The sequence below is a fragment of the Ziziphus jujuba genome, chromosome 5, assembly GCF_031755915.1.
Source record: "Ziziphus jujuba cultivar Dongzao chromosome 5, ASM3175591v1".
Taxonomy (NCBI): domain Eukaryota; kingdom Viridiplantae; phylum Streptophyta; class Magnoliopsida; order Rosales; family Rhamnaceae; genus Ziziphus; species Ziziphus jujuba.
In genome coordinates, this window is record NC_083383.1 from 25,867,344 (window position 1) to 25,884,342 (window position 16,999).

Consider the following 16,999-nt stretch of genomic DNA (forward strand, 5'->3'; position numbering starts at 1 on the left):
AAGCAACTAAAGTAATTGAAAGCCATAAAAAAAAAAAAGAAGTTAACAACAAAAATATTGTGTAATAGAGCAAAAAAAAATTTGCAACTTAGATTCAATATAATTAAAAAAAAGAAGAAGCTAAGTTCTTGTATTATATCTTTATGTTATTAACAAAATTAATTGTGTTGAATTGTGATTCTAGTGTATAAATATTGTATTAAAAATGTTAATTAAGTATGTTGATTCAATAAATATGTTGTTAAAATATGTTGTTAAAATATCATAGATGAAGCGTAAATATTATACTTATTTTAGATAACTATTAAATATACGAGAAATGATTCAAAAACAAATATAAGAGAAATGGATATGTAATATATATATATATATATATATATATATATAGAGAGAGAGAGAGAGAGAGAGAGAGAGAGACGTGAGAAAAACTGTATACAAACAAAGAAACGAAAAAGGGGACAAATCAAAAGTGCACCAATTTTTTGATATGAGTAATATATGACATGCTCACAGTCAGTCAATCCCACGTCGTCAACACGGCAGCATTGATGTTATTGTTTTCTTGCATAAAAATTGGGATGCTTTAAAAGCGTTTTTTGATATTTGATAAACCAATAATTTGAAATGTTTCTATACAAATAAAGAGAGATTTGAAGCTTATCAATTTAATCCATTTTTCCATGTATCGTTAAGAGTAAACAAGGTATCTTTTATTAATTAGGTTTTGCTTTTTTTTGGCGACTAAATTGAATGTAACATGTTTACTTGAATGTTTGTTAACGTTTATTAGTAGTGATTATATATCTTAATTATTTATAAGTCTAAAGAGTAGAAAATATATATATATATATATATATAAACATCAAATGAAGCACAATTTAAAATTATATTAGTTTTTAATTTTTAAATTTTCTTATATATATATTTTTTATGTTTATAATTGATTGATATGTATAATAAACTCTAAAATTAGTAATTAACATTAACATACAATTGAAATAAGCACGTTATATACAATTTCGTAAAAAAATAAATAAATAAAACAAAAGAATTAAAAATTAAACACACAAACAAACAGCACTTAATTGTTTAATTATTCTAGCTCCAAAATCCAGTTTTCCACATCCAATCGCTTTTGAGAGAATACAAACAAGAACAGAATAAAGGGAGAAGGAAATTGAGGGGAGCACTAATTGGGCCCATAACCTTAAATGATGCATTCAAAGTTTGTATAATATTATTCTCACTTCAATCCAATTAATGTTAACAAGGATTATAAGTAAAAATTACACAAAAAAGAAAAAGAAAAAAGAAAAAGGCATAAGAGAGCCTACTATATATAATGCTTCTTAGAAAATTGCTTTCAAGTAAAGTAGATAGTTATCAGAGAGCATGATAGCATCCTCCATTTCCAATTCCATATCCAGTTTTGCTGCGGTAGCAGTAGCATTAATTTCCTGTGCTTCCCTTGTTCTGGGCTCTGTTGAATAATCTCCTAAACAAGAAGTAAAGGCTTTGCTTGCATATGAATGGTGGAGTCCTGCATATCTCAATTCCATAACCACAACTTCTTGCAAGTTGCCTGGTATCTCTCGCAATCATGCTGGAAGCATTACCCGTATTTCTATACATAAGTTTTTTCTATATGGAAGCGAACTTGGGAAATTTCTTAATGGCTCTTCGTTTCCGAATTTAATCCATCTGGATCTTGCTGCAGCTGGACTCCATGGGAGCATCCCGCCAGAGATCGGCACTCTTTCGAAGCTCACTTACCTCGACCTCTCTCATAATTATCTTTCAGGTGAGTTACCTCTTTCACTAAGAAACCTCTCCCAATTGGTGGTGCTTGACATTTCTTTTAATGATATTCAAGATTCCATACCGTCAGAATTAGGCAATTTAAACACACTTGTTGCACTAAACTTGAGCGTCAACATCTTGTACGGTCTAATCCCTTCATCACTTGGTCTTTTAACCAACCTCACTCATTTGGATATTTTTGCCAATCAAATCAATGGCCAGTTGCCACTTTCAATCACAAGCCTCACCCATTTAATGGAGTTTGACGCTTCTTCTAATGAAATTAATGGTTCCATTCCAATCCACATAGGAAAGCTGAAAAATCTTCAATTCTTGTTCTTGCCCAGAAATATGCTTGATGGACCACTTCCATTAAGTCTTGGTCCACTATCCAAATTAACTGCTCTCTCACTTGATTCAAACAATATCAGTGGCTCAATTCCTTCGGAAATAGGGAAAATGACCAACCTTACTTATCTAGACCTTGGTAAGAACATGCTTAATGGATCACTTCCATCAAGTCTTGGTCAACTATCCAAATTAACTGCTCTCTCACTTGATTCAAACAATATCACTGGCTCAATTCCTCCGGAAATAGGGAAAATGACCAACCTTGCTCGCCTAGATCTTCATGAAAATATGCTTATGAGACAGCTGCCTCCGATTCTGGGGCTAGTGAACCTGTTTTATCTCGACTTAAGTGTAAATATGTTCAATGGACAACTCCCTCCAGAAATCGGATATCTGAAAAATGTGGAATCATTGCTGCTTGGTGATAACTGATTAACTGGTGCGATACCTTCTACTCTATGTGATTTAACCAACTTATATTACTTGAGCCTCAGTCAGAACCAGTTAAGTGGTTCATGGCCTTCCCGAATAGGGAATTTGGAGAACCTGGCAAGATTGAAACTCAGTTCTAACAACCTCATGGGTCCTATTACTCCATCTTTAGGTGGTCTTCGGAGTATACAAGATATTGACTTGTCATACAACCACTTCAGCGGAAGCATACCGATTGAGATATGTTCCCTTTCTACACTCACTTCTTTGGACCTCAATAACATCTTGCTTGTTGGAGAAATACCGTATAAACTTGCTGACCTTGTAAACTTGGCCACCTTAAACCTTGCCGGTAACCATTTCAACTGCTGCATCCCTTGTTATCTTGGCTCTACCATAAGAACATTTGATGCAGAGGGATATTTATATAATAGCTCATGTTTGTTTCATGCTAACCGACCAAGTACTGGCATCATCAACAAAGTTAAATTGATTATTGTTTCCACCTCTGTTATTCTTGCGTCGTCATTTCTTGTGTTTATTATATGGGCAATGTTCTTCAAACGTGGGTGCAAAAATAAAAAGATCAAATCACTTGATGAGACAATTGCAACAAAGAATGGAGATATATTTTCAGTAAGGAATTATGATGGGAATTTAGTATACAAAGACATCATTCAAGCAACAGAGGATTTCGATATAAGGTATTGCATTGGCACAGATGGTTATTGAAGTGTTTACAGAGTGCAGCTGCCTAACGGCAAAGTGGTTGCTTTGAAAAAACTGCACACTTCAGAGGTCAAAGAACCTGCTTTGAGAAAGAGTTTTGAGAATGAGGTGAAAACATTGACATAATTGAAGCACCGAAACATTGTGAGACTCTATTGATTTTGTTTGCATAAAAGGTGCATGTTTTTAATTTATCAGTACATGGAAAGGGGGAGCTTGTTTTGTGTCCTGAATAATGATGTGGAGGCTATGGAATTAGATTGGAAGAAAAGGGTGAACATTATCAAAGGCATAGTGAATGCATTGTGTTATTTGCACAATGATTGCACTCCACCAATTGTACATCGTGATGTAACCACCAACAATGTCCTACTCAACTCAAAACTAGAAGCTGTTGTAGCTGATTTTAGCACTGCAAAACTCCTCGATCCTAATTCCACCACTCAAACCACCATACTGGCCGGTACTTATGGTTATGTTGCTCCAGGTAAAACTTTACACTCTTCCTATATAGTTTTCTCTCTGATCTTCAATCATTAAATTGTCACATTTCAGGGCAGGCAAAAAAAGGCTATTTATATCATCAATATTATTGATAAATGCGCATAATAAATGGAACACACTTCATGGTCAAACTAATTATTTTTAAAGAGAACTTCAAATTTTCTTTCAATGCTATATATTGAACTCTCTTTCACATAATTTTTTTTTTTAATTACAAACCAATTAATAAATTAATATTTAAGTTGTTTTGTGTTCATGTGAATTGTAGAGCTTGCCTACACCATAGCTGTAACCGTAAAATGCGATGGTTATAGCTTTTGAGTGGTGACACTTGAAACGCTGATCGGAAAGCATCCAAAGGAAATTTTGTCATCATTATCATCATCTTCAATGCAAAATCTAAAGCTAATTGAAATATTAGACCAACGCTTAGCACCCCCGAGACGTTGGTTGGCTGTACATAACGTTGCTCTTGTTGCCTCAATTGCATTTGCATGCTTAAATGCTGACCCAAAGCTTCGACCAACAATGGATAGTGTTTCCAAACAAATTGCTGAGCGCAGGACACCACTAGCAGATCATTGTTTCCATGAAATTATGATAGGACACCTCATGAACCGATAGATGGCTAAAATTTATTGAGGAGTCAGAAATTAGTTCAGTTCAGCTTTGTTACTTCGCATTTTGTGTTGTCCCCCCTGAAAATTTTCATTTGTGTTAAAATGCATGAATTTTGACTATCCTTTAGTTTTCAACATGTTACTATTGAAGGGTTTATGCTATTTGAAATGGTAAACATTATTTATATTTATTATGTAATTGTCTTGGAATGATGAAACTTTTAACCAAAAGAGCAAACTTTTCGGATCCTACTAGTAATTGTATACTGCGATCTAGTATCTTTGTATATGTAAAGCCACAAAAGTCCTATCCAAGCTATAGGCAAAGTTCTCTGAAAATTGGAGACATAGGTTGCTACTCCTTTAGAAATTGGAAATCCAAAACAATGATAGAAAACAGAATAAGGACCTAAAGTTGTTTCTCGGATGAGACCGAGAAACAAAAGATGACATTTAGCGAGATGAACTTACTAGACTGATGTCAACCAGCTAAGCCTTAACAGAACATGTGACATTCAAACAAGTATGAAAATGGCAAGGTTTGGAAATCACAAGAGAATTAAATGCTTTAAACTTCTAACTGCCAAACTTATACATATATAAAGCGATCATTAAATAATTGTGGGTAAAAACGATTTCCCATTTTGATATTTCTCATTTCTGATCCTCCCTTTTATTTAATTCTTTCATACTGCTGTCCAAGAAAGGAAATGGCCTTTTCTCCTCCCAGAAAACAATCTCATACAAATCCTTGTTGGAACTAAACAAAGAAAGATAGTAGATAGGGATACTTGACAAAATATATTGCTACCAAAGCAAGTCTTCTGCCCCTTTTAGGGGGGGGGGGGGGTGGTGTGGTGGAATCTCTTTTCCAACATTCATGGCGTTTGAAAACCTTTGAAAATTGTACCATTAGATCCCAAAAGAATAATTCCCTCCCATTGGGATACTTAAAAAATCTCATATACAGGTCATTCCTATACAACACACCCCTCCCAACAAGCTATGATTTGAAAATCATTAATAGAGCAGTTTCAGGTTTCAACTCTGGATGCTATACATTTTGACATGCTAATTTTTACTCCATAAGACACATTAAGAATCTGCAGCAAACCAAATTCTTTTCTTCTCCCAAAAATGAAAGCAGTGTATCATCAATAAACTGTAAATAGAAGACTTCTAATTTTATATTTTCCCATAGTAAAACCTTCAATGGACTTTCAATGTGATTGATTATGTTCCTTGTACATAATTTTCATCGATGGTTAATAGAATATAAGTATCTTAAAAGACCATGTTTGAGGGTGAGTGGATATTGAAGTGTCTAGTGAACCCACCATTTTTATTTTTGTTTTTCTATATTTTCTAAGACTAGTTACTCTATCTGAGATAACAGTCTTTGCTATGCACAAGAAGAAGAAGAAGAAGAAGAAGGTTGCATGAAACTGTTGCAAAGCTGTTAAAATTGTACATTGAACTAGTATATCAGCTCTAAATCACTGATTATGATGCGTGAAAAATTTACATTTCAAGAAAAGGGGAAATCAAAAGAAGCAGATATAATTAATGTCAAACACTACAATATAACAAGTTGTTCATAAGAATTTCTACACCACAAAGTGTCAATCGAATCCTTCAATAGAACAATGCTACTTATTCCCTTCACATTATCAGGACTGGGATAAAATGGTAAAGATGCACTCAAGCAACGACTTACGCAACTCATTTATACTGTAACTACTTTCATCAAGCTACCATGATTTGTTTATTAAGGATAAATAAAGGAATATACTATAACATGCAAAAGAAAAGAAAAGGAAAAAATATAAAGAGGAATTTAGTATAAGCCAAAACGTGTGTGTACTATTACGCCAGCTAATTCTAATAGCTACTAATAGGTGTCGGTTGCTTGTGCAAAAGTAGTTTAGATAAGCAATTTCATTACTTGTGCAAAATTCTGTGATTAGGTATCTAACAAAGTCATTCAAGAGTAAGTTGAAACAGTGACAACAACATTTAATAACTGGAATGTTCTTTTAATGCATCATGACAGAAAAGTCTAACACTGTATTTGTCTTTTACATTTGAACTGTAAGGGTGATATTGCGTTAAATATTTCAAGAAACAGAATTGATTGTTTCACCTGTTTTTATGAAGAATTGAATGGATATATAAGATGTTTATGGGAAAGGAGAAGAGTAGAACCACAGAAATTATGTCGAGTAAACACATAATTTACCAGATTACAAGTGAATTTATTGGTTCATGTTGGAAAATCAGAAAGCAAAACTGGAAAAAACTAAGTCACACAAACAACAACAAGATTTAGCGAGGTTCGGCCAAGATTGCATACGTCCTCGTTGCTCTTGTGAGAGCTTCTGGTATTTTATTGAACAGCTGCTGTCTAGGAAACAATTACAAAACTCAAACTATGGAAACACCCCTTTTACACCCTTTACACTCTATGTTCTTTACCAAACTCACAAAGAACTCACAAAGAATATCAGTTACACAAAGAAGAACACGAGGGAATGAAAAAGAGTCTTGGAGCTTTCCCGCCTTCTGCAATTTTTTGAAAATTTTATGTTTTTACTCTCTGTCAAGTTGTGAAGAAGAAAGCTATATAAATATAACAAGTGTTGCTCAAAACGACATCACTCTACTTAAGATGTGAGGCAAGGTGACCATTTTACCATTCTTTACTTCCAAAATAATGAAGTGCACCATTTTGACCTCCTAAAGCTTCAAAACACTCAAAACAGATTCTGCACCAGATTTTGCACCAGTTTCTGCACCAGTTTCTACAGCACATTACAGCAGCAATATAAGATAAATTTGAGGATTAAATCATCATATATCTCCACCTAATCCTCAAATTCAATTCAACAGAAGCTCATCACCAGCCCAGCAAAAATAACCATCATCAAATCATCCTACTCCAACTTGGAGCAGATTCTTGCAAGTATTAAACTTGCTAACAATTAGAACCTTTGTACCCATATCAGAAGGATTGAGCTCAGTAGGGATTTTCTTCAACTTAATCACCTGTTGAGCTGTCATATCTCAGATAAAGTGATACTTGACCTGAATATGCTTAGATCTTTCATGAAACACCGGATTTTTACACAAGTAGATTGCACTTTGACTGTCTGAATATAAAACGACCTCTTGATTAAGTGTTTTAAGTTATGTTAACAGACCCTTAAGCCAAATGGCTTCTTTTGCAGCCTCTATTGCTGCCATATACTCAGATTCAGTTGTCGATAAAGCCACCACAGGTTGCAGCTGAGACTTCCAACTTATACAATTTCCACCCAAAGTGAACACATAAGAAGACATAGATCTCCTTCTATCCTTATCACCAGCATAGTCAAAATCCACATACCCAATTAGTTCAACTTCACTTAAATTTCCTTTATAAGACAATCCTTCACTAATTGAGTGCTTCAAATATCGTAGAAGCCATTTCATCGCCTTCTAATGATCTCGGCTAGGATTAGCCATGTATCTATTCAAGACACTAATGGCATGAGCTAAATCTGGCCTAGTGCAGATCATCACATACATCACAGATCCCATAGCATTTGAATATGGTACAGCCACCATATCTTCCTTCTCTTGCTCTGTAGCTAGACATTGCTCACTAAATAGCTTGAAATGTCCACCAAGTGGAACATTAGTTGGTTTTGCACCTTCCATTGAAAACCTGGACACCACTTTCTGAATGTATGAAGATTGCAACAGCTTCATCTCATATCTTGGTTTGTTTCTTACAATGTCTATTCCCAAAATCTTCTTGGCTTGTCCAAGGTCTTTCATATCAAACTCAGACTTGAGTAAATTCTTCACAAAGAGTATAACTTTACCATTCGGACCTGCTAGTAGCATATCATCTACATACAACAGAAGATACACAGCTTTATCGGTCATAGTATCCTTAAAATATAAGCAACTATCAAAATTTCTTCTCACAAAACCATCATCCACCATAAAAGAATCAAATATTTTATACCACCGTCTTGGTGATTGCTTAAGACCATAAAGTGAGTTCTTAAGCAAACATACAAGATCTCCACCTTTTTTCTTAACCTCAAAACCTTCAGGCTGCTTCATGTATATTGTTTCTTCTAATTCTCCATGAAGAAACGCGGTCTTGACATCCATCTGTTCTAACTCCCAATCAAACTGAGTCACCAAGGCCAACATGACCCTAATGGTTATGTATTTAACCACCGGTGAGAAGATTTCTTTGTAATCTATGCCTTCCACTTGAGTGAACCCCTTAGCCACTAATCTAGCTTTAAACCTTACTGGTTCAGACTTTGACATTCCTTCCTTGACTTTGTAGATCCATTTGCAGTCTACAATTTTCTGGTTTGCAGGTGCTGGTACCAACTCCCAAGTCTCATTTTTACGTAAAGATTCCATTTCTTCAACCATAGCTTCTTTCCATTTTGCAGCTTCCTTTGATTTCACAGCTTCCAAATAACTTCTTGGATCATTATCTGTAAGATCTTGAAATGCCACTAAGGCATAGGCTGTAAAATCTGCATACTTGTACTTCTTATTGGGCTTCACTTGCCTCTTTGCTCTATCTCTGGTTAACAAGTATCCTGGCGAAGCTATATTTGTGTGTCTTGAATTTGAGGATTGCTGGTTTGCTTGATCATCTTCTGAATCCACATCTGATTGGGCAGGGGTATGCTTTTCAGGTTCATCAACTCCTCCAGATTCAACAGCAGCCTCAAGTGATACCTTATCACTTAGATTTCCATCATCTTACTTTTCCATCTCAGGAAATAAATCAAAACTCCTAGTTTCCAGCTAGTTACTAGTCTCATTACCTGCACTGTTAGTAACTTTACATGGCATAGAATTTTCATCAAAAATAACATCTCTACTTATAATGACTTTATAACCTTAACTTCCTTTATCCCAAAGTCTATAGGCCTTAACACCTAAAGGATAGCCTAAGAAAACACATTTTATGCTCCTAGGCTCTAATTTACCTTCAGATTGATGGACATAAGCAATGCAGCCAAAGACTCTTAGCTTGCTGTAATCCGTGTTCTTACCAAGCCATACCAAGCCACACATGTTTAGGGGTCTTAAAGTTCAAAACAGTAGATGGTGACAAATTTATCAAATGCATAGCTGTCATAACAGCCTCACCCCAAAACAATTTAGGCAAACCAGAAGAAACAAGCATACATCTCACCTTATCAAGCAAAGTCCTATTCATCCTTTCAGCCACACCATTTTGCTGTGGTGTGTACTTAACAGTTCTATGTCTTAGTATACCATGAGACTTACAAAAAATATCAAATTATTTATTACAAAAATCAAGGCCACAGTCTGTGTTCAAAATTTTAACAGATTTACTGGTTTGGTTTTCAACACGTAATTTCCATTATTTAAACTTAGTAAAAACTTCATCTTTCATTTTATTATATCTGGCTTAAGTGCACAATAACGCCACATGTCATCACCTGATTGGTCCACGTGGATGAACAGTGTCACCCACGGTGGCTTTTATTTGGCAAAAACGCTGGAAAAGAGAGAGAAAGAGAGAGAGGAGAGAGAGAGAGAGAGAGAACAACCGGCCGCCGGAATCGTCTAATTTTCCAGCCGATCCTTGCTACACGCGCTGGCCAGACGGGAGCGCCTTCCCATTTCCAGCTGAACCCTAAAATTTCACGACCGTTGGTCGCCAGACGCGCCCGGATCGAGAAGGCGAAGTTCGGCGGCGATTTTTCCCTCCACCGTCGGCCACCGCCGTTTGCCCAGTTTCTGGCCATTTTCAGGCCACACGCGCCAGCCACCCCTCACCACCTCCTCATTTCCGGCCAGCCCACCAAATTTCACGACCACCGGAGCTCCGACGCGTCGAGATCGAAGCGTTTTCCGGCGAGGCGCCGAAAATCTTCAAACCCCGATCTCTCCGCCGTCCGGCCTCCGTTTTCCTCACCGCCGGTCCCGTTGGAATCCTCTCCCCTCGATCTACAAAACCGCCAAAAATCTCAGCCAACGGCCACCGCAAGCTCCGCCGCCGGCGACAGTTGCCAGTGACCACGGCGGCTCGCCGGAAGTCACTGTTCTTGCGAGTACCTAGTTGCACCGCCGGTCCCTATCCACTAATTCCGACCTCCTGAATCCAAATCCGGCATCCTTTTCCTCCAATTCGCGATGGTTTGGGAGAATTGAAGAATCGAATCCCGAAAGCTTTCCGGCAAGATTCTGGCCACCTCGGGTCCGATCTCCGGGAAGTAAGACCGAATCCGTGATCCTCATCACTCAAGCTTCGATTCAGTATATTATTCGTAATTTTTAGTTGTCGTTTGTGTTCGTTCCCCGGGTACCCATTTGGGATTACCCGATTAAAATATTAATATATTTGGTTGGTGTACTGTGGATGTTTTAGGTGCGCGTGCGAGTAGTGGAGTTGATCCTGCGGAGGATCTTAGCTGATATACGCGCTTAAGGTGAGTGACCCACCTTTAAAAATATTTTGGGGCAATTAATTATGTTTAATTGGTGTTTAATTGGTATTTGAATTATGCTCATGTGGTGCGATTTAATTATGATTTTATTGTAATTTAATTTATTTATTATGCATGAGCAAAGTATATTTCAGTAATAATCGTACGTGATTTTAAGTATTATTTTTCTGGCATAATTGGTTTAAATATTTTGAGAAAAAATATTTGTTTAAATTGGTGGTTTAATTTTATAATTATGCCCACGGTATTTTATTTGTTGAACCTCGTATTATGAGAAAAATTATTGTTTTATTGGTTATCGATGTTTTCGTACCGGGTTGTTAAATGAAAATATGTGGGATGGTAATGTGAAAATTGGTATATTTCCCACGGTAATTTTGGAAAGAACGGTACGGTTGATTTAATAATTATTTTAGACGCATTCATACAGTATTGGTGTTCTGGTGTATGTGTATATGGTTAGCGCGTAAGTATTTATGTCTCCCGTGGTTGCCATTGGACCGTGGGTAGGCAAGTTTGATATTGGCCACAGCCGCCCCCCTCTTTGGCCGGGATGACGATTTCAGCAGCAGTACTGTTGGGACGCCAAAGTGTCGTTTGCAAGTTTCTCTTTTTAATCTCCCCGCCAGTCGGTGCTCAGGACGCTGGGTATTGGAGGGCATCACCGGTATATGGTGTGGTGCGTCAAGTGTAATTTTCAGATAAAGTTTCAAACCCCAAAGGTGTTCAAAAGTTATTTATTATGATTTATTACATTTTAATTATATATTGGGGTATTTATTTATTTATTGTTTATCAAATGGTTTGATCCTTTGGTTTTCGGGAAATACGAATATCGGGTTTTGTGAAATTGTTTTAAAAAGGGAACATTTCCAACGGAGTGATTAGTGAGAGTTTTGAGAGAAATTATTACTTTCAATTGTTGTTATTATTATTTATTTATTTAATTGTCGGTATTAAATTAAATTCCCTCATTTGTTATACTATTATTATTAAAAGTGTTCAGTAGCTAGGGTCACTCATTGAGATGATTAGCATCTCACGTTTTTAAGTTCCGTTCCCTTAGGTGCAAGGGGTGGTAGACGTTCTTCCGAGGCGAACCAATTCTCCGCCACTATCGTGTTTCCAGACGTACTTTTGTACTCGTTCATTTCAGTTGTATTATTTCTTTCATCCTTGTTGTATTTTCTATTGATTAGCACTTCATGAAGCTCTGTATACTATTTTGGACACCTATGTTTTATTTATGCACTGGTTTGCCGTTATTGTTGTGAAGTGCTGTAAAATTGTGGAATCAATTTGTAGTATTGTGGGAGGAATAAGGGGATGAATATAGAAGTGTGTTTTCAGTGCAGGTAATTTTTGGTAAGTCCTACCCTTAGGGGAGGTGCTGCCGAATTTTCCGTTGGAAGGTTCGGTGGTATTTCCCTAGGATCAGGGCTTGTCTAGGGTTCCGGGGAGGAATTCTGGACGGGTCCTGACAAACGCGACTCATCTGACATGCCAAGGGAAATTAATTTTCTCTTCAAATCAGGGACATGTCTTACTGAAGTAAAGGTCTTAACAGTACCATATAATAGCTGTAGTTGTACATTTCCAATGCCAACTACTTGACATGACCGGTTGTTTCCTAAAAGGACTTGACCACCCTCACACTTAGAATAAGAATGGAAACAACTTAAATCAGGACACATATGAAAGGAATAACCTGAATCTAACACCCATTCAGATTTGTCTTGGCTGGAAGACACAACCAAGACCTCTGCAGGCTCCAAACCATTGTAAGCCACTGGCAAGTCACCAGTTACTTGGCCTTTCTCTTTTTCATCTTTCGTTTTCTTAAAACAATTCTTAATGAAATGACCCCTTCTCTTGCAGTAGTAACACTTTCTGCTTGGAGTCCTAGACTTAGATCTAAAACTCTCTCTAGATTTGCTCCTATGGTCACCATGACCCCAAGTTCGTGTGGTGTTTCTACCTGTCACTGTAAGACCTTCCCCTTTGGATTCAGATTTCAATTCTAAATCTCAGGACCTGAGGGCACTCACTACTATTTCTAAGGACAAAGAGTCTCTGCCATACTTGATGGCATTCTTCACTTCTCTATAAGTCTCAGGCAAGGAGTTTAATAATATCACAGCATGATGTTCATCATCAAAAACAACATTACAGTTTGCAAGACTCAGTATTAAGCGATTAAAAGAATCAAGGTTAGCATCTAAGTCCTTAGTGGTATCCACTTTGAAACCAAAAAATTATTCTAATAAAAGAATTCTGTCAGGTAAAGATCTCACCAAGTAAAGCTATTCAAGTTTCTACCACATCTTTGAAGTAGTACTCACATCATCTACCTGCCTCAACACATTGTCAGAAAGATGAAGGATGATAGCACTCATTGCAATTTCATCAATTTCAAGCTTCTTTTCTTCGATGACATCTGCTGCATATGATCCATCGATCGCCCTTGCCACCTTCATCTGGACCAGGACAGCCCTCATCTTCTTGTGCCAGAGCAAGAAGTCTCCTTTGCCATTGAAAACCTCAATCTCCACTTTCGTAGACATCCTTGGGATTAGACAGAACCAAAATTTCTCTTCCAAGATTGTTAGTTACGAGCTCACCAGGAACCAAGAATTGAAGAAATACCCAATTCACCAAGAATTGAAAAATGCCCAACTCACCAAGAATTGAAAAAACCCAACTCACCAAGAATTGAAAGAAAAACCCAATTCACTAAGAAATTGAAAAGAAGAATACCCAACTCACCGAAAAAATTGTGAAGACCCAATTGCTCTCATACCACTGTTGGCAAATCAGAAAGCAAAACTGGAAAAAACTAAGTCACACAAACAACAACAAGATTTAGCGAGGTTCGGCCAAGATTGCCTACATCCTTGTTGCTTCGGTGAGAGCTTCTGGTATTTTATTGAACAGCTGCTGTCTAGGAAACAATTACAGAACTCAAACTATGGAAACACTCAGATATTCACAACCCAAAGTCCCTGTTACACCCTTTACACTCTATGTTCTTTACCAAACTCACAAAGAACTCACAAAGAATATCAGTTACACAAAGAAGAACACAAGGGAATGAAAAAGAGTCTTGGAGCTTTCCCGCCTTCTGCAATTTTTTGGAAATTTCGTGTTTTTACTCTCTGTCACGTTGTGAAGAAGAAAGCTATATAAATATAACAAGTGTTGCTCAAAACGACATCACTCTACTTAAGATGTGAGGTAAAGTGACCATTTTGCCATTCTTTACTTCCAAAATAATGAAGTGCACCGTTTTGACCTCCTGAAGCTTCAAAACACTCAAAACAGATTCTGCACCAGATTTTGCACCAATTTCTGCACCAGTTTCTACAGCACATTACAGCAGCAATATAAGATAAATTTGAGGATTAAATCATCAACGTTCCCTTAGAGAAAAGAAGCTTGTGAAATGTACATTCATTCTCTCTATTATTGAAAAACCACTGAGACAACATTCCAAAAGACAGAGTATACCCTAAGCAGAATTATTATGCTTGATAGGAGATTTGAATAATTTAGGATTTTTTTTTTTTTTTGGATTTAAAATGGTTTGGGCTTGATAGAGTTTTTTAAGTTGTACTAGTTTTCTTATTTTTTAGGAATTTTTTTTCAAGCTAGTTTATTGTTCATTGTATGGCAGAAAGCAGGCATGAGGGATCATTGTTGTGAGAGAATATGAGCTCGTGTTGGTGGCAGAGGAAGTTCAAGAGCAATTTGGTTTGTTTTCAAAAATGATATGTCAATTCTAATCATGAAGACTGCATATTACTACAAATGAAAACTTAAAAGGACAAGCAGAGTTGATATTATCCTAAGAAATTGGCACCATCAAAATGCGTTTTTCTTTTTCCCCCTTGAAAAAATTTCACGTATATTGGTGAAGTTCATGTACATTAACCTTGCTTGTTGGCAAATCAAGCACCGAAGAACTGTTTTAGCCAACTCTTTTTCTTCGTCCAATATGTTTTTCATTTTCTTTGGCATGCCATTTTTTATTGGTTTAGTGCAAATGAAACGGCAAGCGAAGACTAAAGTCATCAGAAGATGTTTTAAGTTTTGACGCAAGAAAACAGTAAGGTAAACGCTGCCGACTTGACTTGGGGATTGGGATGGACTATGATTTTGGTTATAATTCATATCAATAACTAATTGGTATTTACAATTTTTCTTTTTTCTCTTTCATATAGTCACTTTGGTCTTCGCTTGCTGCTTCCTAGCTATTTCGTTCGAACCAAAGTGAAAAAGAAACGCATGCAAAATAAAATGAAATACATATTCCTTTTTTTGCTCTGAATAATATATGACATACTCGCAGTCCGTCCCAAGTCAACACGTCAGCATTTACATTGTTTTTCTTGCGTCAAATCTCAGATGCCTTAAAAGCATTTTTTGATATTGATAAAGCAATAGTTTGAAAGGTTTCTATGCAAATGAAGAGAAATTTGAAGCTTATCAACTTATTTAATTTCTCCACATATTGTTATTTGTAATCAAGCTGCCTTTTGTTAACATGTTTAGTGTTTTTTTTTTCTTTTTTTCTTTTTTTTTCCCTAAATTGAGTGTAGTTTATTTGCCTAGTTTTTTATTAGTGTTAATTTATTGCAATGATATATCTCAATAATCTATAAACCTAAAGACTAGGGGGGGGGGGGGGGGGGGGGAAGGAGGGTGGGGAGGGAAAAGCATAAACATCAAATGAAAGACAATTTAAAATTATATTCACTTTGATGGAAAAGTTTAAATTAGAACACTTTGTTAGTATTCATAAAAGGGAACTAATGAGATCCAAATAAAATTGCGGATGAGATTCATAAATTATTAAATTTCAATTCTTTAGTTACTCATCGATCAGGTCATTAATGATCTTCTAGTGAAGAAATGAGAATTACTCATTGTTGATGGCGTTCAAAACTGTGTACCTTCATTCCTTAGATCTGTTAAATTATACATATTTATGAATTCATACATATAACATTTTCAGTTTCATTGATAGTAATATTCCCAAGTTGGATAAGCAATCATATTTTCTCTGTATGCATAATCAGGTTTGGGATGCCCATACAAGTTCAACTTTTGTTGCTGCAATCTTTTGGATAGTTCTGTTGATAGGTCTTGGCAGGTAATATATATTATCTCATACTATCTATGACAACTAGTGCATTTGGTCTGTACACATCTTTGCTATAATGAAGTTGACATATTTTACGCACATGCACATACATATTTTAGTGGTTACATAGATTTGTTATTTATCCCTAATACTGCACATCGTTAGGAACATTATTGGAATACTCGAGCGGTTGGAGAATGACAAGTAATGTGTTTTATCTTGCCACTGATTGGAAAAAAATTTATAATACATAACAAGTAATTAAAGAGTGTGACTCTCTCCGCATGCGGCTCTCATTTGTTGCTTGTGAAATTGTTTACTTCTAGAAATGATAATTTGTGTTTGTTATATTATATTTTGCAAAATTGAATTTCCGTTTGGTATCTTTACTCCTGTTGAATCTGTTAAAATTCAACATATAATGTAGCTGTTACGAGGCACCTACTCTGAATCTTATTTCTTTATGGTCTTTTATACAGCATTGCAACATGTATATCCATTGTACAACGACTGTTCCATTTGACAACCCAAGATCCAGTTTACCTTGTTTTATTAAAAAGCGAAGACAGGCAAGTCTAACACTATATTTGTCTTTCACATTTGAACTGTAGGGTAATTTTGTGTTAAATATTTCGAGAAACAGAATTGTTTGTTATTATGATTGATAAGAGATTTGAATAATTTACAATTTTTTTTGGGGATTTAGATTGGTTTGGGTTTTGATATGGTTTCTAAGTTGTATTAGTTTTCTTATTTTTATGAATTTTTTTATTCAAGCTAGTTTATTGTTCAGTGTAGGGCTGAAAGCAGGTATGAGGGAACATTGTTGTGAGACAATATGAACTCGGGTTGATGGCAGAGGAAGTTCAAGAGCAATTTGGTTTGTTTTCAAAAATGAAATCTCCATTCTAACCATTAAG

The 16,999-nt window shown here is 36.1% G+C and overlaps 1 protein-coding gene and 1 pseudogene across 1 annotated transcript; both read left to right on the plus strand.

The window, feature by feature from the left end:
* Positions 1-1,529: 1,529 nt before the first annotated feature.
* Positions 1,530-2,583, plus strand: LOC132803784 (probable leucine-rich repeat receptor-like protein kinase At1g35710). Its single transcript, XM_060817309.1, has 2 exons — positions 1,530-1,585; positions 1,653-2,583. Exons 1-2 carry the CDS (start codon positions 1,530-1,532, stop codon positions 2,581-2,583), a joined length of 987 nt encoding a protein of 328 aa, XP_060673292.1.
* Positions 2,584-4,440, plus strand: LOC132803785 (MDIS1-interacting receptor like kinase 2-like; annotated as a pseudogene).
* Positions 4,441-16,999: the final 12,559 nt, after the last annotated feature.